Below are 26,858 nucleotides of genomic sequence, written 5' to 3'. Positions count from 1 at the left end.
GATAATAATGAAATTAAGGGCCACATTTGTCAGTGTACTCAGTATTCAACATCTACAATATGTAATCAAATACTGTTTATTTTTGCATTGGATAGAGCACAACATGTCCAGGGTGTACCCCTGCCTTTCACCCAAAGAGAGTTGGGATAGGTTCCAGCAGATCCCAGAGACCCTTGTTAGGAATAAGTGGGTATAGATGGATGGATGGATGGATGGATGGATGGATGGAGCACACTTTGGATCAAATGTTTAAGAAATACTTTTTATTCAGATTATTGGATATTAGGTGCCATTCAACATGCGTCAACATGTACCAACCAACCAAAGTAAACCAGTGGTACGCTCAAATTATCATACAGGTACGAAAGATAGCAAAACCAAAGATATTTGGTTACATACATAAAATCGCCCTAAACCCATTTACTTGCTTACATGTATGCCCCATTTTCCATTTTAAATTGTCCCTGAATGCACCAAATACATCATGAGTGTATGATACCAAATAATAAGCAAAAACTTAACGTGTGTGTGTGTGTGTGTGTGTGCGTGTGTGTGTGCGTGTGCATGTGTGTGTGTGTGTTTGGGTGTAAAGTGTGAAGATGTTTCATACAATGTAATACTATATTATGCTCAAGAAAAGTTACTAAATTGTAATTTTAAAACAATAATGTCATATTACATCAATCTCACAACAGTCAGGTAGCCAGATAGTTTCACATTCATCACTGAAGCACAGCTTCCCTGAAATGAAATGTGTGGCAGTAGATCCAGTCTACATACTGAACAGTGTGTTACAAAAAATTCTACATATACATGTTTCTATTGGAGAAATATATATATATATATATATATATATATATATATATAACTGATTTCAAGCTTCTTTGGTAATCAGCTGATTAAATCTTTGGTAAGAAAACTTTAAGAGGCTCATTTTCATGTACTTTATCCAGAAAGCCCAGGTTGAAGTAGGGGTACAGCGCCTCATTGAAGATCTCCCTAAAGGTGTAGAGGTGGGTCATGCTCTCTGCATTGTAAAAGGACACCAGGCCCCTTTTGTAGTCCAGGTAGATGCCAATCCTGGTGAGGGGTTCCTCCAGGGACAGGACAGTGGGAGGGGATGTACCAGCCATGTATTGTATCCCATAGGAGAGGGAGAGAGTCCAGAAACCGTTGGTTGGGAGGGCTTTGATGACCCCCTTTCTGGGCACCGACTCTCGAGCCACCCCTACGGTCCAGACAGTGCTGCTGTAGACTTCAATCTCCCAATAGTGGCGTCCATGGGTGAAGCCTTGGCTTCCAAGCAGTGACAGGGCAGCATTGAACCTGTAGGGGTTGTCCTGCACGGTGTGGTTAAAGGTCTGATAGCGAACACACGTGAGGGAGGAAGTTAGGCTGAGCCAAGGGTTGGCTGTGCTGGAGTTAAATGTGATGGCTGCTGGAACTAAAAACAGGACAAGGTTAAAAAAAAAAGATTTAAGAGATTTTAGAAAAAAATATGTTAATGTTTAAATGTATTTAACTGGTGGACCTAAACTCTGATTTATTACCTGGGTATATGCTTGCTTTCATGGATTTCCACACTCTGTACTGCAGGGGCCCCGCAAACCGACCCTCGCATAGGCTGGGTGGTGTAAATGCAGGTTTTTCAAACTTAAGCGATGGCCTGCCAACAAAAGAGCAGTCAGAACAGCCCAGAGAGAAACTATTATTGCAAATGAAATAGTCTGACTTTCCCACACTCACCTCTGGAGCAGGGCTTTGATGCTCTGAAATGAGACACAGGAATAAACACAGGAAAGGAGAAGCAGAGACTAGTGATTAGTTTTTATTATATCTGAAAGAAGAGAAAGCTTTTTCCACATTACATCAATGTCTGCGCTCACGCAATCCCACCCTGTGGGATCTCCCTGTGGCCAGGGGAAAGTCCCACAGCCATGGCCAGAGTATGGCTCTTTGCCTGAATAAGATTTGTTATCCCCTAGATCAACATGTGAGATCACTGACCTACATCCTGCCTGTGCTCATTTAGGGCAAAAGTCCTTTGTTACTTGAAGAGAAGCATTTCTTTAAACACTACAAACAAACTGACGTAACTAACATGTTTAATGCCTTCAAAAAATTGTACACAAACTTAAACAGGAAGGCCAAAGAGGTCACACCCTGCTCAGTTAAATTCTTAACTTTCCTTTTCCTGGCTTCAGTGTGATATAAATGGTTTTGGCACCACAACAGGTTTTAAATCAAAACATCAGCACTTTTCCCCCTTAATCATCCCCAGGGCTGACTCATCATATTGTTAATACCCTCCAGATGGATGATATTCATTGTGTTGTTCATGAAGTCCATATGAGCTGAACATACCCGAAGCAGAGTGAATGGGTCCTTTTCTTTGAGTTTGTCCTCGATCTCGTGGATGGCTCTCTGCAGACGGGATATCTCCACACAAAGAAGGGCCTTGTGCTCATCCAGACGGATCAGCTCCCTGCGCTCCTCCGTCTTCAGCTTCACCTGCAGCAGCTTCTCCTCCTGGTACAGAAACTGGTGCAGGTCGCTGAACTGGGCCTCAATGCGCTGCTTCAGATCAGCAGTGTGCTCCTGGGTGGAGGATGAAAGGTATTGTCATTGGGATCAAGCACCTTTGCAAGGATAACATTTGTATAATTTTTCATGTACTGACACTTTTCCCTTTATAGTCATTTTAATTTCACTTTCAAAACTGATTAAATCAAAAATGAGAGTCCCACATAATTTCAAGTCAGAATTATTCTAAAAACAAGTGTTCATAAATTGAAATTGGCAAAGTTCAGTTGGCAATTCACTCTATTTCAGTCTGTGTTAGAAATATGAGAGTATGTTTGCAGATGTAGATGCAGTACTGACTGTAGTTTGTGTAACATGGTATGAATCCTGAAATCTAGTTTCAGAAGTGTCTTCTCTCACCTTTAGCTTTTTAACTTCATCTTCAGCTTCCCTGTCATATTGCAGGGCTGTATTAAGCTCAGCTCTGAGTGAATCCATGGAGCTGTTCAGGGACGCCTGACAGGACAGAGACACAACATGGCTGAGCTGCTTATGCTTCGCATGCATTGTCACAACTGCACTGCACAGCTGTTTCAGGTGCAAAATAAATACACGTGCAGATGCAAATAATCCCTTGTGTCATCATCTGTGTGTAGGACGCACCAAACATGTGAACCTGGCAACTGAGAGACAGTGCAGGCAAAGTCCATGATTAATGTAATGCACTAGTTAGTGAAATTGTTATGTATAAAATTATAAAAACAGAAATCATTTAATCTGCAGTTACCGGTTCTACAGATAGTGTCTCAGAAATGTTCTTTAACGGATTCACTGTTAATGTCAGTTCTGCATTTACTCACCCTGTACTTCTGTTCAGCCTCCTGAACACACATCATGGTATGATTCCTGTGCTCCTGGGAGACTCCACACACCAGACACACCAACTCCTGGTCTTCTTCACAGTAAAGCTTCAGCTCCTCTCTGTGTCTGTTGCAGCGAGGGGCCGGAGCAGGAGGCCTCTCTACCACCCCAACATCTGCCAGATGGGTTCCAGTCCCACTCTCCTCCAAACCCTGACAGTAACTCTCCACTATGTTGGCAACAATGCGGTTGGGCCTGTAGCTTTGCCCAGGGTACACCTTCCTACACTGAGGGCAGGAGCCCGAGCCTCCCTGCCCAGGGCCCCGGGGGCCAGTCCAGTAGCCCTCAATGCATCCCTGGCAGAAGGTGTGATCACAGGGCAAGGACACCGGCTGCTTAAAAAGATCCAGGCAGATGGAGCAGGTCAGGTCTCTGCTGATTCTGTGAGCTGAGCTTTTGGTTACTTGGCCAGTTATGGGAGGCTGTCGCAGTTTTTCCATTGATGCTTGCATAACAAAGTCTCCTTCCTTTGGTATCCAGGTTTTCTTGTCTGGCATTATCCCTTGGTTTAATTTTTCCAAGTTCTGCAGATAAACTGACTGGATTTTCTTCACTTCTTTCTGATTCTTGCTCATTCCTTTGCCTTGATTGTTTCCCTTTGTTCTGACTGTACGGATGGCACTCTATGTCCCTACTCTGCTGCAGAGTGTGTTCGCTCTCTTTGGCCTCCAGTCTTCCTGTTGACTGTGGGGAAATGAAGGGGGTGGTGCAGAAGTAGACTCAGCCTCTCACATCTTCAGCATATAGTGAGGGGATCCAACGGACTCCCCTCCTTTTCCTGAAGGCTGACATCATATCTTAGTCAGGAAATTGAGGCGGACCAAGGATCTTCTATCCTTGTTTATCTGGGCAAGTCCTAGTAAGTAAACTTTTAATCTGCTAGAGTAACTACAGAACAATGTAAATCCATTTTACATGACCTTCCATGCATGAGTGTGTTTGAGGCAGAGAGAGAGAGCAGCAACAAATATGTGAGGAGTAACATTTAATTTCATGGCAGAGCTCTCTGCTCATTAAGTAATCACTGTCGCTGAAGGATAAATAAGATCTTTAAGAGATTTACACAGTGAAAGGAAATGTCCTGCAAGAACAAAGCCCCACCATGCACAAACTAGTACTCTTTCAAATGGCAAGTTCACTTTTTTTTCTTTGAACAGATTGAATATCACAGGGTTAGAAATCACACTTCCACAGAAACAGGCCAAACACAGATATCCTGTAATTATGCACTGGAACATAATCACAGGTTAGGAGAGTAAAACTATATGTAAGTTTTAAAATGTATGTATGTATGAGTAAGTTAGTTTAACATCTTATTGTATCTGTTGTTTGCAGTGTATTCAGATGAGCTGACCTTGATGAAGATGACTTGAGAGAAAATAACAATAGGCAGAAACTTGTATCCTTGAAAAACCTGAAAACATCCTTGCATCCTTCTATAGTCTCTACAGTATGTTATGAACAATAGTGACATCTGGTGTCTAAACTGCAAATTAAACAAATTCAGTACGAACAGTTTAGCTAAAAATAATCAATAAGAGCAGTTGTGTTAAAATAAATACCCATAATGCTAATTTTGCGAGGAGAAAATCCCAAAATATGTGGTATTTGTATAATTTCAAGTAAAATGCCACATTTTTGCCTGAAAATTTAAATTGATCATTTTTAAACATGGTTACATCAATATAGAAATATCATTATAAAATACATTATAGTGATATTAATATTGTATTTGACAAATGCAAGGTTCGGCAGGTGTCTCAGCAGATTTTCACAGATTTTCGGGGGTTCAGAATCCACAATTACTGGATGTGATAATTTGCTAGCTCTAAAAATAGATTTAGTGTTGGGTTACTTTTTAACTACTCATAAAAATGTAGACCAAGCAACATAGACAATCTGAGAATGACAAACTGACAATGTTGACAAACTGATAGTGTCAGGTTTGATTAACCCTCCTGTTTACTGCAGATGTGCGACAGATGTGCCTCTGGAGCACCATGAATGTGTTTTTATGTGAACTCTGAACTTGGTCTCTGTCCTTGGTGCTGAATAGGTGCAGGAGTTCTCTGTGGTTCTGAATATTTACAGGTGCAGCAGTATATCTTGCATATCCTGAGTGTGGGGCTATTTTACAGATTGATATTTTGCAAATGTAACATTGTGTTCACTGAAAATGAAAAAGTGCTCTTTCATTGGACACCATTAGTTATGGTGTGCAAAATTAGGCAAGGAAAAACACAATAATATAAAACTTTTATCTGCAGAATTTCACATTCAGTGAGGATTTAGTGGTGACAGGTGATGTGATGGCACACACTGTAATTAACCTGTAACCTTCAGTACTTCCTGATTTAAAATGACCATGACCGCATCTTTAGAGCTGTTCACAGCAGTGCACACCTAATTAACACAGAGGATGGATTAGTATTGTTCAGTTAATTAAAATGTTAAAATACTTTGGCATTGTGATTCCTGTAAGCCTGGTGGGTCAAGAAAAAAAAAAGTCTGCTTCAGTAGAGGGTAAAAGATTATATTTCACTATATCTTCAGCAAAATTACATCCAGAGAAAGGCAAAACAAATTTTGAGGATTAGTGACTGAAAACTGGAAGCTATAAATAGAACAATAGATGCTGAATGAATTAAAGCTTGTTTAGTTGTCCATTAGAAAACTTTCATCTTCAGTTTAGTGATGAGAAAAAGGTGTATTGCCTCCGAACACTATTCATATTTAGGAAGACATAATATTTCACTGCATAGTTTTGTTTATCAGGCTTTTCATTTTGGTTTTTCTAGATTATTGCTATATGTCTGGACCTATGAGGAAAGAGTTTTCACAGTATAAACAACAATCTTTAATATTCCCTTTACTGTGTAGCTTCATCTACCTGCTACAAATCCTAGCATACAGGGCTTATTGGGTTAGGCTTAGGTTTTGCTAGAGAAATTAAGAAAATGTTTTACCCTCAAGTGGCTTAATCTATTATAATCGAAACACTGCTGAATATGGCCTAACGTTTAGACATAACTTTTGCTTCCAGTGAGAACAGTTATTGTGTAGACTCTAACCTTGACTGTTCGATAAAACAAAACCCATGCGTCTTGCTGTGGGAAATTGCCTCCTCTTTCTGTTCACATGACCTTATTTGTATCATACCATTAAAAGTGATGTGCTTGGCTGCTACCAGCCAGTGACTCTCATGCTGTACCAAGGTGCTGTATGACCATTACTCCTTGCAAGTAAAACTTCTATGTAACTCACTGAAGTCCATCCTCTGAGTCTATTTGTTAAAGAATTTACCTAATAGGTTTCATTGCTACATTTCAAGGTTATGTTCATCTCTCTAGCAGTGAATATTTGCGGCACAGCTGGAGATCAAGTGTGACTAGGTGCACAAATGTGTGCAGCCAGGCATGGAAGTGTTTGTGACCAAATCTAAAAAAAAAAAAAAAATGCACCATTTTGAGCAAAGAGAGAATAAAAGAGGTTCTCTTTCACAGACACACACACACACACACACACACACACACTAGGCACATCTGCACAGAACACACACCCTCAATTAAACCCAGAGCTGAAGTGTAAGGCACCAGGGAAACTGGAGGCTCTCTGGAACTTGTGAGGCTAAAAATAAGTTCAATGTCTGCAGGAGTAAGACAGACCTGCAGGAAGATAACAGGCAAATGGACAGACAGGATGAAAATATTGAATGTCTCCAGTTTCCTGATGATAGCTGATACAAACATTTTTTAATGAATTATCTCACACTAATAATGTCTAGTAAACTAAATGACAACTACATTTTGATAGTTTAGTTCAGACAGTGTGTCTGTGGATTTTTTTTACAATCGCATCCACAGTAACATGCACATTTCACTGCTAATGCCGAAGCATGCTCAGTCCAGAGTTTATATCCTACCAGGAAAATAGACAAAGAAGAAATATGAGTGAGTACAAAAAATGAAATGACATTATAAGCTTCATACAAGCCAGCTCTCATTCTTTCCTTCCCTCCCTGTTGGTCTTTCTCTCTCTTTTCATCAGATTGGTTTAAAGCCCCCTCCTCCACATGACTTCCATAGAATTTGAGAAGAGGCGCTTTCACAGATGCAGAGGCATTGCGAGAGCATATTTTGGGCACAGGAGGCAGCTTCCTGTGCTCGTATTCATTTACCTTTCAAGTTAATGTGAAACCATAGATACAAACAGGTGCACAGGACAAACTGTACCCCGTCTGTAATTTGCTGGCATTTCAAAATTCAGTGTCAAATCAAAGGTATTTTGCAGCCCGCTGCCTCTTTGACATTGTGGTGTCACAACATTAAAAATGTAAAAATGTACTGCCTGTTTATTAAATTTTGATGGAAAGTTTTTTCCTCCCTGTGGTATAAGAACATGTGGCCAACCTCTATTCATCCTTCTGTTTTAGTGCGACCAGCACAATAAATTGTATGATATTGATATGTTTAAGAACTGAAGTAACCAAATTGGTAATAAAATAAAAAAAAACACTTAAGTCCTTTGATGGGTATGCTTTCTAAATAATAATGCTTACTGGTTATTCCTCTCTATAATAAACAATAAAATTATGGATTTGCCTGTTGACATTTTGATGTTATTTTGGTCCTGCAAAATGTTTTCTTTTTTCAACTAAATAAAAGTGACACAAACAATCTGTGACCTGGTGATGAGGCTGTAGGTATAATACTCTTTTTGTTATTATTATTGTTATATCCTGGGACAATGATACAGAAAGTCATCATACAGAACTAGAAAACAGCATAGTTATTTGGTCAGTGTGTGTATGGTCTGAAACACAGCAATTCTTTTTAATTTCCTTAGAGAGTCTGCTTGTTAGCGCCTGTCTGAATCTGAAGACGCACATCATCACAGCAGGCTATAATGTCTGGCTCCTCTAATAACATTTGTCACGATGTAAGCACCTCATCCGCACTTCGCTCCTTCTCCTTATAAATTGTTTGCCTCCTTTTCACTTGTTGAGACCAGCGTAGGCTTTAGCAGAACCGAGGTGGATTTATGGAGGATATTGCATTTATTGACCTGCAACAGGTAGATGTGATGATCATAGCAATAACACCAGTGTTTATTGTGTGAGTTCTGATCAGCTCTGCTCCTCCTTCAAATACCAGTTCCCCCTCCTCTCTCTCTCCATCTCTCACTCTCTGCATACTGCTGCAGATCACTGAGGGACGTTAGAGGAGCGCACACAGAGGATCAGGACAGCGATTCTTCTGCAAAACTGCACCACAAATCCAGACGCAATGCAGGTACAGTACACTGTTTTTTTACTATATACTGTGTTGTGTTTATTTTTGGAATATATTCGACTACGATGCAAAAGGCTTACTCATGTAATGCTACCGTATGTGCCTGCAGTGTACCTGTGGTAACGAACTTACTCTGACCTTAAGACTTTGTAATTTATTGACAGCAGAAAGTCTCAAAACATAACTGAATGTTACAAGGAAAAAGTAGGAGTGTCTTTTCTACAGAGGCATACAATGTAAATTCCTATGGATGAAGAATTACTCTGATTCAAGAAAAAATACTCAGTTACAAGTAAAAGTATCCAATTTCTGGATACAGGACAATAGTAGTAAAATACAGGACAATATGCTTGTAAGTAAAAAAAAAAAGCCTACTTTTTTCTAGTTCAAGAAGTTTATATTATATTATATTATATTATATTATGTATATAAGCCACAAATGTAGTTAGTCTATTGTATTTTAGTTGTTGATCATATAGTTTGTAGGTTACACCATTTCAATAAAAATGAAGTAAGATACAAGTGACTTAGATACAGTACTTGAGTTAATGATGTCAGACTTTATAATTATAACCATATGGCAAACAGTGATAAAAGCTGCATTTAAAGCAGATTGTGGATGTCACAGGTGGTAAAGAGCTCTGCAGGAAACCAGACTTGATGAGATCCAAGTAGGAAAACAAGAGATTTAATTGAAATAGCTGTTAGAAGCCTCATTTTCAAGTAAACAGTCTTGGAGGCTATCAGCTTGGCTGACATGAAATTGGTTTTAGCAGCGTGTGTGTGTGTGTGTTTGCAAAGGTAACATATGTGATGATCAGAGGAGGATGGCCGCCTACGGTGTTCATGATGACTCTAGATGATCACTGGGAGCATCACTACACAGCGCGCTTGGCTTCTTTCCTTTTAATAATGCAGCTTTTTGGATGTTAAAGCAAAGCACCTTCTCTTCAGATTCTTTAGACTAGTTTGGTTGTTGTGGTTAATTTTGTGACTTTTAAAAAAAAATAAATTTCCTTATGTTGTTTTACTAATGACAGCACATTACATTTTATATAAATACATAAACTCTATTCATTACTTGATTAATTGCTGATGCTATGAATTCTTAGAACTAAAATATTAATATTATTAATATTTAATTTCATTTTAGTTTGTTTATTTTAATAAATATTAACAGACACTGTTTTAGATGACCCGGAATTAAATATGCTCCATACTGCATATGCCTGAGGTTATTATAATTGTGTATAATAGTGTGTCTGACATGTGTACGTATTGTGTGTTTGTGTGCTTTTGTGTGTGTGTGTTCAGTAGTTTCTGTGACTTTTGGATTGTTCACCTGGACTCGCCGTTTTACTCTTAGTCAACATTCACCTCACTATGGCAGCCACCTCTGATCTTTTATTGATGCAGTTTTAAGGAGTCTGAATTATTGAGCGGCATTCACGATGCTCTGTGTGTTTTGGCACCCTTTCATATTCAAATAGGGGAGCATAAACTGATCCCTTTAACTTTAAAGTTAAAATACATTGGACACAAATTCAACATTTTGGTGTAAAGTCTGCACACATTAAGAGAAAGCCTGAATGTTGTAGCAAAAACTTTTTAAATGATTACTTGGTATTTGTAATGTACAACATAGGCCTATAAGAGGTCAAAGTATTGGTTTGATTGAGGCGTTCATGTCATTAGCTGGATATCTCAATGTGTCTGAAACTGATCCAGCTGTTACATGTGTCTTTGTTTTACAATATATAGGAAAACTATTAAGCAGATGTTGCTTGCCAGTACCAAACCTACCATCATATTAAAACCTATATCAATATGTTACCTGAAGAAAATGTATTTTAATTTGATATAAGTTGGGTCTTGTATGACATGAACTGTGTAGTCTGTATGTTTGTGGGTCTTAATGTAAGAGAACTTCTGATTCGTCATTCTTTTGAATGCAGGGTCCAAAGTGGATGTTATAATGTTATAATGTTTTCTCCACATTTCTGTGTTTCCCCACTTGCTTTTGTTTCACCTGCTATAATCTAGGGCTGAGCAGGTAGTGTACAGTGGGGTCTTAGAGATTATGGGTGGTAAAAGAGAGCTGTGAGAGTCTGAACTGTAAAGCTATGGGACAGAAAATTAAAATCATGAGCTGAAAACAGTTTCTTTCTGTATGTCCTCAGGCGGGTGAGAAGGCGGTGGATGGCGATCTGCTGCCTGATGCCAATGGGAAAGATCCAAACCCGAGCGGACAGACAGAAGGCCCCAAGTGGCAGAAACCACGGCTCTCACGTAAATCTCTGATGAAGTGCTGTCTCGTCAAGTGGATCATCGCCAGCACCACGCAGCAAGGGCCAGGTAGAGGCACATAAAGAGCCACTGCCAGGCTTACACAATATAATGCAAAACAATATATTTATATTTAACCCTCCCCTTCTAATAGTAAACTGTTGTCTTTTTTTTGTTGGAGCATTTCATCCTTGTGAAATCCCCTTAATGATTTTATCTTAAGATATAGTTTTAACCTTAATTAATTCATTAACATGCTTTAAGGTTAAAATGATCAATAAGAAAACAGAAAATTTGTATTCCCTTTCACCATGTTTATGAATCACAAATGGCAGTGGCATATTCTTTAGCTGAAGAGCACGGTGTCTTCCGCTGACTGCCCCTACATGCCCCAATTTTCTTGGTTTATCTAAATTATTGACATCAACCTTCTGTGCAGCCAGACAGTGAAGACAGTCTGCTCTGTGCATGCACTTGACATTGATGTTCATTTCTGCAGTCTGCCAAGCAGTATCACATATTTTCTTTATTTAAACAAATGTGGAAGCAGATGTGGAAACACTCTCTTGGAAATATTATAATATTTTTTCCTACATTATTTCTAATATTAAATGAAAATGCTACACAGACACATTTTCCCTATATGGTTTCCAGAAATGACCTGCTGTTGTCCTCCAGACTCATTTACTGCTGATGTCCCTCTCTGCCAACAGACAGATGGCCATGTGTTCTTGTCTTAGACAAGACAATGAAAACAATAACAGAACAAATGCTCTAATGATCTGGTAACCAATATATCAATATATCACTTTTTCCTGTAAAGCAGGCAGATTATGCAATTACTGTACAGCCTTGGCATCCTTAATTTGGACTTCGGCAAGGTAGAAGTCTAGGTCTAATTTTGTATCTCCTCCACTTCATAACAGCTTGATCGCCATCTGCTGGTCTGTAGACATTTTAGCACCTGAATGCAGCTCTGTCTTTCTACAGTAGATGGTGGGCTGCACCCACTTTCATTCACTACACTAATCATGCTAGGTAGTTTTCTGAGGTAAGTCCTTAAAAATAGTATTCCTAAGATGTTAAAATAAATATTTTTTTGCCATTACACAGTCTTAAAGGAGCTATTTAACTTAAGGACTGCGAGATTGCCATGCACAAATAATAACAGCATATTGTTTATTTGTGTGAGAGCTCTATAATATGTGAATTCAACCACTGAAGCAAAAAGCCAAAATATTTCTAGGGTCAAATAATCCTAAATGATAAGGACAGGAAGCTAATTGCCATTTAAAACTGTTGGAAGTGAAAGTGTTTCAGCTTTCTGTCAAATAATATCAGCTTTTAAAGGGAGTGATCAGAGCAGGTTTGAATACTGTGCTTATAATGGAAATATTGCAGTATAAAGGCTCTTAAATGCTCTTTTACTTTATAGTTTGTCAGGTAATTACTTTAGTTGAAAGTCTGACAGAAAAATGTGGACAAAAACTGAATGAAGGGGCAAGTGAAATGCCCTTGTGTACCCCTTTGCAACCTACCAAGTGTCTGTATTGAGGCCTTTCCAGAAAGCAATGTTGAGCATGTTTAATTGTGTGACGAGAAGTTGCGTTTAGTTTTGATTGATGGGCCGGAGCTCTGAGCTGTAATGTAGCTCTCATTGCAGTCATTAAAGCCTGATGGTGTGGCTGATGGCTGCCCTGTCTGCATCTCTGCATGCTTAGGCCACCTCACTCTCGTCTGTATTTAATAGAAGAACAGGGATAGATCAGCACTTATGGTGCATTAAACTGTGTAATGTTGCATTATTTTTATGGCAGGCAAGTTCCCACATGAGCTCATACATTTTGCATGTTCATGTATTAGCAGTGTGTGTTTTTCTGATGAGGTGGAATTTACCTACATGTTTGAAAATATTGCAAAAATACACAGTTGTATACAGAGGACAACTAAATGCAAACTGTTGTCTCACAGTTTATACTGCTCAGTCATAAAAGGTTAAGCATATTATTTTAAAAGGCTATTTAACTTGCTCCAATGCAAGACAAGTGCACTTCCTCGGAGAGAACTGGGTGCACTGCCACAGTTTACAGTAACAAAAGGAACTATTAAAACCATGCACTGCACTCACGCTCGCACATGAGGCCATGCAGGCATAGTATTGAGATTTGTTTTTTTCTTTTGATAATTTTGGCATCACATTACCTTTTGTTATTTTAATAGTTATTTGACATTAAGACATTAAGGCCCAGTCCATTTGGAGTCTCTAACTTATATATTCTCTGTCCGGCCATTGAAATGCATTTCTGGACTGCTTTCGCTCCCTGTTCTAAGACCAATATGTTACCTCTTAACAATTGATTTGCCCTCCACCCTCCTTTCCTACTCAAACTCAGTCCATTATGTTGTGCAGAGTCATCAGTTGTGAACTATCCTCATATTCTTCTTTACTCCGGTTGTCTTCCAGCACAGTCATAGAAAAACTAACTTATATCCTCACAAGAAGCAGCATTTTCAGACTGCCAGCGCTTCTGTATGTTACATGAAGCATTACAAGAGCATGGAATTGGCAGCACAGTTAGTGTCCAGCACATATATAATTCACTTCACCTTTATCATTCTTAACTACAGTATCATAACCAGATGTTTTTACAGTCACAATGGTTTCAGTGTTTGAGGTAATCCATCTGAGTTATTGACCATATGTATCATTGAACAGGCCAGTAGACACAAGCAGCGCCACACAGGGCAGGGCTCTTTCACTCTTAAGTGCTGTTCATATCCCAGCTATCAGCAGATGTGGATCAATGCTTGGTTTTACAGCTTTGCATCCTTGAAATGACTGAGCAAATAAAGACAGCTTATACTGTCAATCAGAGACTATTAGTAAAGAAATTCCTTCACTAACAACCCCTCCTCATCATCCTCACACACACACACACATACACACACGGCTCAGGACAGAGTGGAAGGAGATGGAGTGAATGCAGTTGGAGCTCCTGAGTTGATGGGGTTGTGGGAAAGACCCTAAAATGAACTGCCAACAACTTAAAATGCCGCCGATGGATCGCTTACAAGAGGAGATATCTTTGGACAATTTTGGGGGAATAAGACTCTGAACATGGTCATTCTTTGCAAGAGCACATGGAGGTTTTTGGACCTGTTCACTTAAACAATAACGAGGCTCAGCAGTCGATCTAACATTTTTTAACTGGTCAGTGGTTAAAGTCAGGGGTTTCATTTCAGTGAGGATAATTGCTGATGCCTGTACAAAAACACTGATAGAGGAGGAGGAAAGAGATGAATGGCAGGAGGTGATGCTTGTGGCATGCAAGCTCCTTGAAGAAATTTTTCCATTTAACTACACTTCAGATTTAAATTGAGTTTTTCTAAAAGAGGCTTTTGCACAGACGGCATCTGATGAATGGCGACAATGGGTTTGGAGGGCATGGAAATAATTGCCATTGCTGTTGTTATTGGACTGTTTATTATTGTGCTCAAACAGTTTGGAATTTGGGAGCCCTTGTCACTGGAAGGTAAGTTTGGAGAAAATAGGATGTAGGTTAAAGCTTTTGTATATGGTGGTCTGTTCAGCATTAGAACAATACTGACATTGATTAGAATAGCTAAAGTTATGAATGATTGTGGCCACATGTTGCAAAATATTCAATGAAGCATTTGTATTTTTTTTTTAATAAAAGACACTTGCATATCCCTTACATTTGAATAGCATTAGGAGAGGATTGTCTGTCTGACCAATATGGACAGGAGCAACAATTAAACAAGCAACCAGAAACTCTTTCAGTGTTTATATGGACATAAATGTTGTTTTAAGACAGACATGAAAAAAACATGGACCTTTAATAATGTTTAAAATGTTGTTTATTTGTAGATTTGAATATTTTAACAGTCCTGTGACTTTCTTCTTCCCTTCTCATTTCTTCACCACCTCTCCTGAATCTCTCCCTTGTCTTTTTCAACTTTCTGTTTGTGTTTTGATCTCATAAAGATGGTGAGTACCACCAGTACTCTTCTGATTTTCTTTAGCTCATGTTATCCCAGCTATAAGTTACGTTTCTCTAATCTCTTAATAAACTGAGTTTGTCAGTGTTGTCTCTTTGGCTGACATAATAAACCTCTTTTCATACTGGACATTAGACTTGTCAAACACAGGTCTTAGACTAGACTAGAAGTATGTCTGTGCCGTGACTCACTGTTAACACCTCTGTTCTTACTCCGAGTCGTATTTTGTGTCTGAAGTCAAAACCTATTTGCTGTCTGTGTTTCCTTTTTATTTAAGTGCCAGAATATGATTTATGTGATTGCATTTTTGTTAAATGTGTGCTCTAGTGACCTCAGAAATGTCCACAGTGGTACAAAGTGAATTAGCATGTACAATGACAAAAAAAAAAAAAACAAACAAAAAAAAAACTTAATTTCCTGAAGCTACAAGTTTGTTTTACTTTTTACTTATAAATTTGCCCATTTCTCATAAATGGAACCATTTCTTACACTTTTCCCTCTGTCTCATTTTCATATTGATCATTCTTCTTACCCACTTTTCCCATTCCCCCGTTTCACCTTTCCTTCTCAAACCATTTTGTTTTTAATTTTATATTTTCTTTGTGTAAAGATGGTGAGCTCAGTTATGTGCACATTTTTTTTAGCTGGCTGTTTAAATCCTCCCTGCCTTTTCTTTTTTTTTTTCTTGTCTTACCGCTATCTCCTCCTTCTCTCGACCCCCCCCACCCCCCACCCCCCCGTATCCCACCTGTCCTGTTTTCTCTGTTTCCCTCTGACAGACAGCAGTGACAGTGATCTTGAGCTCACCATGGTTCGTCACCAACCTGAGGGCCTCGATCAGCTCCAAGCCCAGACCCAGTTCACCAGGAAGGAGCTCCAGTCACTTTACAGAGGCTTCAAAAATGTAGGACAATAGTTAGAGAAATATTAACTAAAGCAGCAGTGGCTTAGAGGTGCAGTCCAGATTGCTCACTTGTGATATGAATAATGCATAATGACCAAAAGTATATGGACATCAAAAAAGTTTCCAGACATTCAAATATTTCACCAATACTGTATGTGGTTGTGAACCCCATCCTTCCTGAACCAAGGGCATTTATCTGCTGCTATAACAGTCTCCTCTTCTTTGAATAGTTGCCACAATATTTTGGAACCTGGAAACAATGATTTTCTGTCAGTCGGCGACAGGAGAATTAGTGAAATTGGGCACTAATGCTGGGAGATTAGGTCTGGCTCTTTGTTGATGTTCCACTTCACCCCAAACATATTTGATCCAGTAAAGATCAAGGCTCCAAGCAAACATGTTTTAATCGGTGGAAAACAAATCACAGGGGAACCACATTGACATAGGTAGGCAACAGCAAAATCCAAGATAAGCATAGAAATTATGTCACGGATAATGTGTCAGAGTAAAGTTTTGATAAGCAAGTTCCCGTATAGTCTGTATTACATATCATATATATTTCATGTTCTACCAACACATGCACAGGATGGAACAGGTAGAAGCACAGTGGTGACGTGATGCAGATTTTTGCCGACTGCAGTTGCGAGTAATGCATATCAATAGTTAGTGGCAGTAATGTGCAATTAAATGTACTGCAGCAAAGTGCCATTAAAGAGGATAGGAAGAAGACCACAAGTACAACTGAACTGCAGTGTTATGGAAGTCGGCAGATGTTTTATGATATTTAAATAAATAAATAAATGAAAAAGATTTAAAACCCCCAGGATTTAACCAAAAATACCAGACATTTTGTAGCAGGGGAAAGCCCAGGTGGAATTTCCGTATTGTGTCCCTCACTCATGAGGTTTTCTGTGACAAATAAATGCACAATGATCTAATTTTGAGTACTATTTGTTTAAGTATTGTTTCTGATATGTCAGCAGCTTATTTCAGTAACTGGTAGAGTCAGCTGCTATAGTTTGTTTTTTGTCTGAAAATCTGACTCACCCTTCCATAAGTGATATTTACATATATGTAAATGTGTCACCTCAAACCTCCGGGGAGGAACATATTTTGCATGTGACTCACCATTTTGACTTGTGATATAAGAAACTAATCATGGTTGGTGGAGGTCTGTTCAGTTAAATGGCTTTTGTTACAAAGTAGGTCATTTTTTTAAACTTTTTACTTTCATTTCCAGTTTCTTTCTCAGTTTAATCAGGCTATTTTTTAACTTGCTCTTCTCACCCCCCGGTGGCCATATTTATGCACTGCAGTCAAACTATGGCGGCACAGGATGACACTATTTTAAAATATTGTTGGCAGAGAATTGTTCACCAAAACACTTGTATTTGCAACAAAGGGGGAAAAGAAGCCTCTATAGCTCAGTTGAGCTGTCTTGTTTCAGATTCTGACCTTACTCATAGTATTGAACTACTGGCAACAGGTTTGACAAAGTTTTTACATCACAAGCAAAACTGATTGTTTTTTGTTTTGTTGTTTTTACCTTAAACAGGAGTGTCCCAGTGGGCTCGTGGATGAAGAAACTTTTAAAACAATTTACTCACAATTCTTCCCTCAAGGAGGTATAGCACGCTACTTTATAACACCATCTACAAAAATATGGAAAGGTGGCCTGATTTGATTGCCAGTTCAATTAATTTGTTGCTCCTGCCATTTTTGACCCTGTATAACCTTCATTTGTTCTCAGATGCAACCACATATGCACATTTCTTGTTCAACGCATTTGACATGGACAGAAATGGCTCCATCAGGTTCGAGGTGAGTTCGGCAGGTTCTGCGTGTCTGCTGATGTTTGATTTCATGTGATGTGATGAGGAAGACAGTTATTAATCTGTCATTGATCTAAAATAGCAGAGACTGAGTTCTGAGTGGGCTACATTTATTTTTGTTTCGCAGGACTTTGTTTTAGGATTGTCTGTGTTGCTTAGAGGCTCTGTTACAGAGAAACTTCGATGGGCGTTTAATCTGTACGATATCAATAAGGATGGCTATATTACCAAAGAGGTAAAAATAACCTTTTCACACACAAAAAAAAAGATCTCTGTTACATATATGAATGATTTCTACAAATGTATGCGTGTTTTTGTTTTCTGCAGGAAATGTTGGCAATAATGACATCCATTTATGACATGATGGGCAGGTACACCTCGCCCAGTGTACGAGACGACTCCCCCTTTGAGCATGTGGAGAAATTCTTCCAGGTATATTAGCTCTGAATCCAATAAACCACACTGATGTCTAAATAGTTACTTATTATTATGTCCAGATATTGTGCTGACTGAAGACTAGATTGTGCACCAATGCACTTCTCATGTTCTCATGGACACTGGTTTTTTATTATTTGGCATCACAATCTGTGGACAAAGGTCAGTAATATCTAAACTGTTCAACACAATAAAAAAAAACCTAATGTCACATTTCTTCAATGCAGCTGAGTCATGGTATTTTCACTGCATTGATTTTTTTATATATAATTTCACAGAATATCCAAAATCTACTTTCAAAAACTAGACGTTATCTGACAATAATCTGTCATATCCAGTTTTGGCATGTGCTGAACCTCAGATTAATAGTTAATATTTTATTTTTTTAAGGTAGGGGCTTGAAAAGCACACACACAGTATTGGATTTACTTGATTTCCTACTCCACTAAATATGTAAATGTCTTACTTTTTTCAGAAAATGGATCGTAACAGAGATGGAGTGGTGACTATAGATGAATTCATAGAAACCTGCCAAAAGGTAAAACTATTATCATACATATTTTACCACACAGTGATTGATTGAGCTCACACAGCTTTCTGCACAGCAGCACATGCATCTTGTGCAATTATTATCTTTTGTCAACAGGATGAAAATATAATGGCTTCCATGCAGCTCTTTGAGAACGTCATCTAGTTTATTTAGTGGGGTGTGGACAACTAATGCGCTATAGTGTTTCCAGCTGCAAGCTTATGGGCCTCAAATAACATTGTTCATCCTGAAGAGGAAAAACTGGGTAATGCACTCTATTTGACACATTTTAATACAAACTGGCAAAGACTACAATTTTTCCAGTCAAACCAAATCACTGGAAGAAGAGATGTTTCTTTGCATGACAATTTTAATTTTGTTTTGCACATGACAAAAATGTGAAAAAGCATCATCTTTCTCAGATGAGCATGAGTTTTTGTCCATTTAAAAGCATGTGATGCAAACCACACTGAACACAAACAAGGGATTTTACTGTTTCCCACTTGGAAACTTAAGTGGGATAATACTTTGTTATTGTATTATACTTTAAAAAATTATATGTCTAAGTTCTTCAGGTTTTTGTGTAACTGTGACGCCCAGTCATTGTCATGCTGTCACCTAAAATCTGATGAAATAAATAGCTATCTTCACCATTACCTCTATTGAATATTTCTATTTTAATGTTTAATTTCATCACATAGACAAATGGTGAGTCTGAAATGTATCTACAAATTACCAAAATGTGTCTCACATATTTTTCTAATCTCATTTGTGTCTTGTACCATTTTTCACTGTTCGATACACAAGATGTCAAAATGAAATACTAAGTAAATTGTAAGTAATCATATGCAGGTTTTAACATCTAGCAAATGACATTTTAAAGCTGTAAAAAAGCAATAAAAGAAAGTTCTATGCAATTAAACAAGCTGCCAGTTACATGTAAGTTTCACTGTGTTAAGCCATTTGTCCAAAATACGCCCTCAACAAAGCACAAATTCATTGGTTTTCATAGGCTTCTTGAAGGAATTTTTTTTGACCAGTTCTATATTTCTGAACAGTCATCTGGGCTGAGCTCTTTTATTTATTTACGTCATGTTTTCCAGTGTTTACTTACTTGTTTTTTTTTTTTTCAGACTGATGAATCGTTTCCTCTATTTGCCAGAACATTAATACATCAGTACACTTGTTTCTCAGGGCTAATTATTTATTACATCTTTATGTAAAAGATGAAGTAAAAAAAGTAAAATAAAATGAACCATTGTTGTTTTATCAAAGCAATAATAGGATTCAATATTCAGTATAAAGATTACAACAAACGTTAGAAAAACGCAGTTTCAAATCTCTATTTATTTATTTTGTATTTGACAATTGATGGTTGAACTGTTGACTTTTCAGTTTGATTTTTTTTGCAGAGGGCATTGGATTGTAAATATAAAATTGTAAATGTAAAAGTTAGAGTTAAGGAGACAAACCAATAATTTTCCTTATCATTGTTGAGCATTAGAATCATTTAAGTACACTGTATAAACATGTAAGCTTTTAATGACTAAAGGATATACAAAGGTACTGGTGGTAGCTGCTACAGATGTGTAATATAAAATTACAAGTCTATAGAATACAATATACAGTATTTGTTTTTGCAGTAGCATTTGTATTTGCTGAGTAATGACAGACTACTGGCCGTCACAACTGTGGTGAGATGCCACCATCAGCAAAAATCATTGAACCTGAACTGTATTATTGATTTAGAACCAATAGCAAAGCAGGGTTTGTATTGGGGAGGAGGTGCTGGCTCAGTGCAGTGGATGTGGAAATGATACCAGACCTGTTGCTCAGCTGTACTGTCATTGTTGTGATCTGAAAAAGGCCTGTTGCTCCAGCATTACAGCCTCTCGGTGCGACCAGTCAGAAAGGTAAATAAAACATTTCTTTGTATTTTTTTTTATGTTTATTAAACTCAAAATGATATGTATAATATCAAAAATCTACTTTTTAAATTAACACTTTTTACCTGTTGGACCTAAACTTTATTAATGATCAGTTTCCGGATGTAATGTAGTGATGTACAGTTGCTTATCTACACATATACATCATTGATTTGTAACAATATGGAACTATACTGATAATCACAGCCAGGAAGAGCAAATGCATCAGGAAAGCGAGAAACACTACACATATAATCCCCAGATAATCCCGGTGTTGACAGAGTGTGTGGATCATTCTAGATGTCTGTTGTGTTCGTGCTGGTGAGCATGTGACTTTGGATGTTCATTGAACAAAATCAAAAGCTTTGATGCCAGTTTGAATGACAACCGACACACTCTCCATTAAATGTATTATGTGGCTGTGTGAAGAGCAATTTCATTGGAGTTTTTTACCATCCTTGGTAACTTAAGTAAAAAACATTCATGTTATTGACCCTCACCCTTCACGCGGCACTATGTAATCAGTAGATGTGTTTTTCCAGGGTACAGATCTCTAGCAATGGGTGGCCACCAGAAGCTTCTGTCGCTGTGGGTTTGGCTGCTGCTTATGGCAGCACTGTGCCCAGGTGCTCAGTACACATACAGTAAGCGTGGGTATGGAGTCAGAGGTCGAGGAAAAGGTGACGGTAACAAAGTGCCTCCCTCCTGGGGCCTCTCCAAGCAGGGCCTGAAGTGGGCGGGAACAGCAGTTGGTGTCCCGGGAGGCACAGGCACTGGGTACGGGCTCGGGTTCCTTGGTAGACCAAAGCATGGATCCAAGAATCATTATGACCGCATGACAGCCACCTCCGAGCAAAATCAACGGCCGTACTACAACAAAGGCCAAGGACATTACAATCAGTCTGTGTGGAGAGCCATTGTTAATGCGGCTGCCCCTGCTGCCATGACTAACATCTTCCTCACATTTGCACATGTGGTGTCTCTCTTTGTAGGAGCCTGGATAAGGTACATTTGATCTGACCTCTCATCACTGGGAACTAAAATCAAATAAAAACACCTATGAACAAATGGTACTTACTGCCTTTTTACTGTTATAAACAAGTTTTGACTATAAGGCTGCAACTAATGATTATTTTCATTATTAGTTTATCTATGTACCTACAAGTAAAGGAAGTTTATTCTAATCTTTAATGTTATTATTACATTTGCTTAATTGTAACAAGAATGTGACAATCTGTGAAATTATCAGTAAGGCAGATCCATCATTGTTGTTACTTATTTTATTTAACACAAACATCCATGACAAACCATGTTAGACCATATTAATATTAACCATATAATTTCAGGAGTAACTGAGAAAGTTCACAATTGCAAGTCAAAGCCAGGCGGTCCACACAGATATGTAGACTCCTAATGTGAGCTCAATGATGCATTTAAAGAATATCAAGTCCTAAAGGGAAGTAAGTGCACTTTACAGATACAGTTTTCTACACTCTGTATCATATGAAAATGATTCGATCACTTCCAGATGTAATGCAGTTTACTTTGCAAGCCTGCAAACTTAGGTTTTGTAATATTGTCCAAAACAGTTTGAAAGTACTGAACAAAACTTATTTATTTAAATACATTTAAGAAAACAGGCTGATGTAGTAAAAAGGATTGAGAACACCTAAAGTAAAGTACTCAAACTTTACTATGCAAAACTGCCAAAAAGAGAATACATTTTAAAAGTCGTAATAGGAAACACACACATCAGGGCAATAGGCGGAGACTTAAAGAAATGCAAATGGGTATTAACAAACCCACCAACAGCTGATCTTTGACTGCCTCACTGTGCTAAAGAAAAATGGTTAAAGACACAGAAATGTACTGACCAGCTCGGGCCTGGAAGGTCTGAGTGTCTCTGGAAAATAAAAATACTCCTAGAAACATGAACAAACATGAACATGAAACCAAGGTTGGCAGGGTGGAACAAATCTCCAAACCAATACAGCAGTATTTATACATAATGTGACAGCAACTTCCAGTGTTTTCACATATGTTTAAGCCATTGTCAGGGCTTCTACCTCCAATGTTAATCTGTTTTGACTGTGGACATGGAGAAACTGTGTGATGAGAAATCTGAAGCTACAGAAACGTGGCAGAGTTACAGGTAGAGTGTGAAAATTTAGGATTAGTCTTGAAATGTTCTGGACCTCATCTGATCAAAACCCTAATGACATAACAGCTTTCGACAAGATAGCACTGCACAGATTAAAAGCATCAGATGTCATCAACAAATGCACCCATCTCAAATACTGCAGACAAGGTAGCAAAACCACTAATGGCATCATGCCGCACATAAACATACACATGCTCACTGATGGCTTCTCTCTGCTATTAGATGCAGTCCAGCATTTTACCAGCACCTAAACACAAAAACAATGTGTTAGCAGTACGTATCTGACGAAGAATAAGCCTATACCTAATTTGAGGACACCTTATACCTTACTGTTATACACAAATGTTTTGTTTTTTAGCGTGGAATAAAAACCATTTGTCCACAGATGGCCTCCAACATTTCCCAGTATGGTTAAATCATGTTGTCAGATCATGGGAAGCTTCATCTAATAATTCTGTCTTATCATCTTTCACACACTAATAGGGACCAGCCTTTGTACTGAATGTGAACATGCCCTATCTTGTGACCATTTAATTGCTTCTGTTTGGCCATTATACAGCAACTAAGAGCCGAACATTAAACCCATTTACTCTCAACAAATAGCCACCGGCAAACCACATGTGATCGAATGACAGTGATAGGTACAACTGCACTTTGCACTGACAATCTGCATTGAAACCCCCGCTTTTAAAATTAGTCAAAGCTAAATTTGACTGCAAGTTTGACCAGTAAGGATGAATGAATAATGACTAGTTCTAGTTAATAAAGTAGTAGTTGGACATTTCTGTACATACATATATATAATATAAAACTCTGTCACATTCCTTTTTTACAGATATATTGTCATAATAAATTGTCACAAAAACAGAACTAAAATACCTGAATCTGGTTTCTCTTCATTCAATGCTTAAAAATGTGGAGGAAAAAGTGCAAAATAAGTTGCAAAAAAAAAAAAAAAAAAAAAAAATTAGTGTTTACACAAACCATGATGATCCAGTTGTTAGTAAAATGTTAGTGGTTGCTGCTTTGTGTACTCCTTTAGTACTATATAAATGAACTCTGTGTTAGCTTTTGCTAGGTTTTTCATGCAATATTAAATGACTGACTAAATATGACTCCAGGAGCTAGTAAGTATATAGCCAGAGTTTATGCTGTGGAGACAATGTACATCAGCAGTACTGTATGTGGACATGCAGATATAATGGTGGAAGCAGAAACCCATTTGGGATATGATGAGGTGGAGGCTAATTGTTCTTACTGCAGCAGAAACATACTAGGCAGCATTATGAAGAGAGAAGTGAAGAGCTGAATTACTCCGTAGCTCAGAGGGCTGCTGTGGTTCGGCTGGAATTGCTGCTCAGCTTTTCGTTCCTGCAGAAAGCTCTCAGAGTAGACCATGTACTGTTCGACACAGCGTCGGGCCTTCACTTGTTCAATTAGTGCTGGGTATCCGATCTCCTCGATGCTGACGGTGTCATCATCATTTTCACCAGCCGCGCTCTCAGAAGTCTTAGAGTTGTGGCCCTGATCTTTAGGAAGGTCCGTCCTATTCATACAGCGATCCATAAATTTCTCGTAAGACTCTGCCCGTGGTGGAGGCTTGTAGACATAATCGCGACCAAAGTCTTTTTCATCTGTAGACTGGGAGCCATAACGACGGTACATGTAGTTGTTGTAGTAGTATTCTTCTTCGGGGTTACGGAAAGTGAAATGTGGTCGAGGGAAGCGCCCAAGTCCATATCCAACAGCCATTCCAGCCACAGCACCAACGCCTGCTGCCACCATGGCTTTTTTGGCAAAACTGGGTGATTTGGGTTTGAATCCCATGTTCTGCACGGAATGAGAGAAAGGGGACCCTCCCATTCCATAACCACCATATCCATAGCCTCCTCCACCAAAGCGGGGGCTGAGGATCTTATTATTTGGGTTCCAGTTTGGGTAACCACCAACTGCTCCACCAGGGTAACCCCCTGGATTAACACCAGGCTGACCCCAACCCTGTCCTGTATTTCCCCCTCTGACTGGGTAACCACCTGCTCCTGGATACTGGTAAGGGTATCCGCCTTGACTGAAACCACCTCTGCCTGGACTTTGGTTAGGATAACCTCCTGCAGCTGGATAGCCTCCTGCAGCTGGATTCTGATTAGGATAATTTCTTCCTGGACTCTGGTTAGGATAACCTCCTGCAGCTGGGTAGCCTCCTGCAGCTGGATTCTGATTAGGATAATTCCCTCCTGGACTCTGGTTAGGATAACCTCCTGCAGCTGGGTAGCCTCCTGCAGGTGGATTCTGATTAGGATAATTTCTTCCTGGACTCTGGTTAGGATAACCTCCTGCAGCTGGGTAGCCTCCTGCAGCTGGATTCTGATTAGGATAATTCCCTCCTGGACTCTGGTTAGGATAACCTCCTGCAGCTGGGTAGCCTCCTGCAGCTGGATTCTGATTAGGATAATTCCTTCCTGGACTCTGGTTAGGATAACCTCCTGCAGCTGGGTACTGGTTGGGATATCCACCTGCTGGGTAGCCTCCGGCAGGTGGGTGCTGGTTAGGATACCCTCCAGCGGCTGGGTATCCACCTGCAGCAGGATAGCCACCTGCAGGGTTCTGGTTTGGATAACCTCCAGGATTAACTCTACCAGGATTCTGGTTGGGGTTACTACCAGCTCCTGGATAACTTGCTGGATTTTGTCTGGGATATCCTCCTTGATTAGTATTGCCTGTTCCTGGATAAGGGTAACTTCCTCCAGAAGGATATGGATTGGGCTTTCGATTGGGACTCTGTGGCTGTCGCGGAGAGTTTCCAGGTTGAGAGCTGGATGGCTTTGATTGTGTCCCACCCTTACTGCTGGTGGATGAGGTTTTCTTGCTGCTGCTGCTGCTGCTGCTGCTGCTGCCTCTTTTAGCCCATGTGGATTCAGTGTTCAGAAGAGACATAATAAGAAAGGACACAAGAGCCAGCTCACATAGCCTCCCCATCATGGCCCTATAGAGAGAGAAATGTGTTTCAAGGTGAAAAGCACAACAATCAACCCTGATATAAACAAATATTGCTCTCCGTGGTCTTCTTCCTGTCTGTTCTACAGGATGACATGCAAAAATATTTTCATTTAATAACAACAAACTTGCAACAATAAAGTATTAGATTCTACTTTATTTTAGTTACAGACCATATCCTAGCAAATTATCTTATCGATCCTTCAAAATCTCCAAATTAAATTTTATGTTTTCACATTCAAGCCAATCAGCCTAATCATTGTGGTCGTATCTTGTTATTCTAAAGAGAAATAAACAAATCAAATCAACACCCGAACCATAATAAGTAAACGATGTTTTCTACAAACAGCGACAGTCCTCACATTATTTCCATTATCTCATTTATACGTATCCACTATAATCACATTATAACGGACATGGGCGCCGCTTTTGTTATCTCGTCGAGGCTCCTCACAATGACTTATATAACACCATCAATAAATATAACTGAATTAGAGTTTATCTCTTACCGTGAAGCGTCGAGTTATCTGGGTGCTCCGGTCGTAATTCGGGAATAAATTGTTGTTTTCCTCAGCTATACGGTCTGATTATAAGATCTGGTTATACGGTCTGAGCCGCGATGGAGTCCTCTAGTTGGGTGCGCTCGTTTTATTTCACAGCGAGTACCCTCCTACGGAACAGAGGTGGAAAAACACTTTGTTGTTTTCTGGCACATTACGATCATTATTTAAGCAAAAACAAAAGATAAAAAAGGTTTATTTTCAAATGTGTTTTATTTAAAAGGTCTACATATTTTCTTTCTATAACCGGGTCTTCTACTAACGCCAGCTGGAACTAGCTCAGTTTTCCCGATCGGGTCCCACCAGTGGGTGCACTAACTAGTTTACATCCCTGTCTTTAGAACAAGCGCACATCCGAAGCCTGCGCAGTTAAAAGGCACCGACTCTCCAGCAGATCCGGGACCAGCGGGGTGGGCGACGCTCGTTGGATGACGTCAGCTCACCGTGACGTCAGTGCGTAAGCGTGCGAGACGCCCT

At 39.1% G+C, this 26,858-nt stretch overlaps 3 protein-coding genes across 8 annotated transcripts; 1 reads left to right on the top strand and 2 right to left on the bottom strand.

Annotated features, from left to right (window-relative positions):
* Window positions 1–248: 248 nt before the first annotated feature.
* Window positions 249–4,168, bottom strand: trim69 (tripartite motif containing 69). The gene is made up of 6 exons (XM_026296909.2): window positions 3,384–4,168; window positions 2,944–3,039; window positions 2,365–2,598; window positions 1,747–1,769; window positions 1,551–1,666; window positions 249–1,444 (listed from the first exon to the last, which is right to left on the bottom strand). Exons 1-6 carry the CDS (start codon window positions 4,017–4,019, stop codon window positions 900–902), a joined length of 1,650 nt encoding a protein of 549 aa, XP_026152694.1. The 5' UTR covers window positions 4,020–4,168; the 3' UTR covers window positions 249–899.
* A 59-nt stretch (window positions 4,169–4,227) lies between these two features.
* On the top strand, window positions 4,228–19,329 carry LOC113124292 (calsenilin-like). Of its 4 annotated transcripts, XM_026296912.1 has the most exons (12): window positions 4,235–4,303; window positions 4,780–4,843; window positions 8,306–8,382; window positions 8,647–8,735; window positions 10,916–11,090; window positions 15,821–15,945; window positions 17,501–17,570; window positions 17,696–17,766; window positions 17,905–18,012; window positions 18,105–18,209; window positions 18,688–18,750; window positions 18,859–19,329. In XM_026296912.1, exons 4-12 carry the CDS (start codon window positions 8,730–8,732, stop codon window positions 18,904–18,906), a joined length of 771 nt encoding a protein of 256 aa, XP_026152697.1. In that variant the 5' UTR covers window positions 4,235–4,303; window positions 4,780–4,843; window positions 8,306–8,382; window positions 8,647–8,729; the 3' UTR covers window positions 18,907–19,329. The 4 variants fall into 4 exon arrangements, with proteins under 4 accessions (XP_026152698.1, XP_026152697.1, XP_026152699.1 ...); XM_026296913.1 differs by lacking the exons at window positions 4,780–4,843; window positions 8,306–8,382 and having other exon boundaries at window positions 4,228–4,303; XM_026296914.1 differs by lacking the exons at window positions 4,235–4,303; window positions 4,780–4,843 and having other exon boundaries at window positions 7,988–8,382.
* A 2,602-nt stretch (window positions 19,330–21,931) lies between these two features.
* LOC113124287 (calcium-binding protein P-like) lies at window positions 21,932–26,755 on the bottom strand. 3 transcript variants are annotated; one of them, XM_026296908.1, is made up of 5 exons: window positions 26,331–26,755; window positions 25,233–25,810; window positions 25,158–25,175; window positions 25,083–25,100; window positions 21,932–25,025 (listed from the first exon to the last, which is right to left on the bottom strand). In XM_026296908.1, exons 2-5 carry the CDS (start codon window positions 25,804–25,806, stop codon window positions 24,082–24,084), a joined length of 1,554 nt encoding a protein of 517 aa, XP_026152693.1. In that variant the 5' UTR covers window positions 25,807–25,810; window positions 26,331–26,755; the 3' UTR covers window positions 21,932–24,081. The 3 variants fall into 3 exon arrangements, with proteins under 3 accessions (XP_026152693.1, XP_026152692.1, XP_026152691.1); XM_026296907.1 differs by having other exon boundaries at window positions 21,932–25,100; window positions 25,158–25,810; XM_026296906.1 differs by having other exon boundaries at window positions 21,932–25,810.
* Window positions 26,756–26,858: the final 103 nt, after the last annotated feature.

This window comes from Mastacembelus armatus, chromosome 12, assembly GCF_900324485.2.
Source record: "Mastacembelus armatus chromosome 12, fMasArm1.2, whole genome shotgun sequence".
NCBI classification, from domain to species: Eukaryota; Metazoa; Chordata; class Actinopteri; order Synbranchiformes; family Mastacembelidae; genus Mastacembelus; species Mastacembelus armatus.
This window is presented reverse-complemented; position numbering and strand designations above follow the sequence as displayed.

Bases quoted from the DNA above. Each gene is read 5' to 3' on its own strand.
- trim69 (XM_026296909.2), bottom strand. From the start codon at position 4,019: ATGAGCAAGAATCAGAAAGAAGTGAAGAAAATCCAGTCAGTTTATCTG. The intron at 2,599-2,943 runs GTGAGAGAAGAC...TCCTCCACCCAG, and splicing joins ATGAAGTTAAAAAGCTAAAG to GAGCACACTGCTGATCTGAA. The intron at 1,770-2,364 runs GTATGTTCAGCT...GTCTCATTTCAG, and splicing joins ACCCATTCACTCTGCTTCGG to AGCATCAAAGCCCTGCTCCA.
- LOC113124287 (XM_026296906.1), bottom strand. From the start codon at position 25,806: ATGATGGGGAGGCTATGTGAGCTGGCTCTTGTGTCCTTTCTTATTATG.
- LOC113124292 (XM_026296913.1), top strand. The intron at 17,767-17,904 runs GTGAGTTCGGCA...TTTGTTTCGCAG, and splicing joins ATGGCTCCATCAGGTTCGAG to GACTTTGTTTTAGGATTGTC. The intron at 18,210-18,687 runs GTATATTAGCTC...TACTTTTTTCAG, and splicing joins ATGTGGAGAAATTCTTCCAG to AAAATGGATCGTAACAGAGA.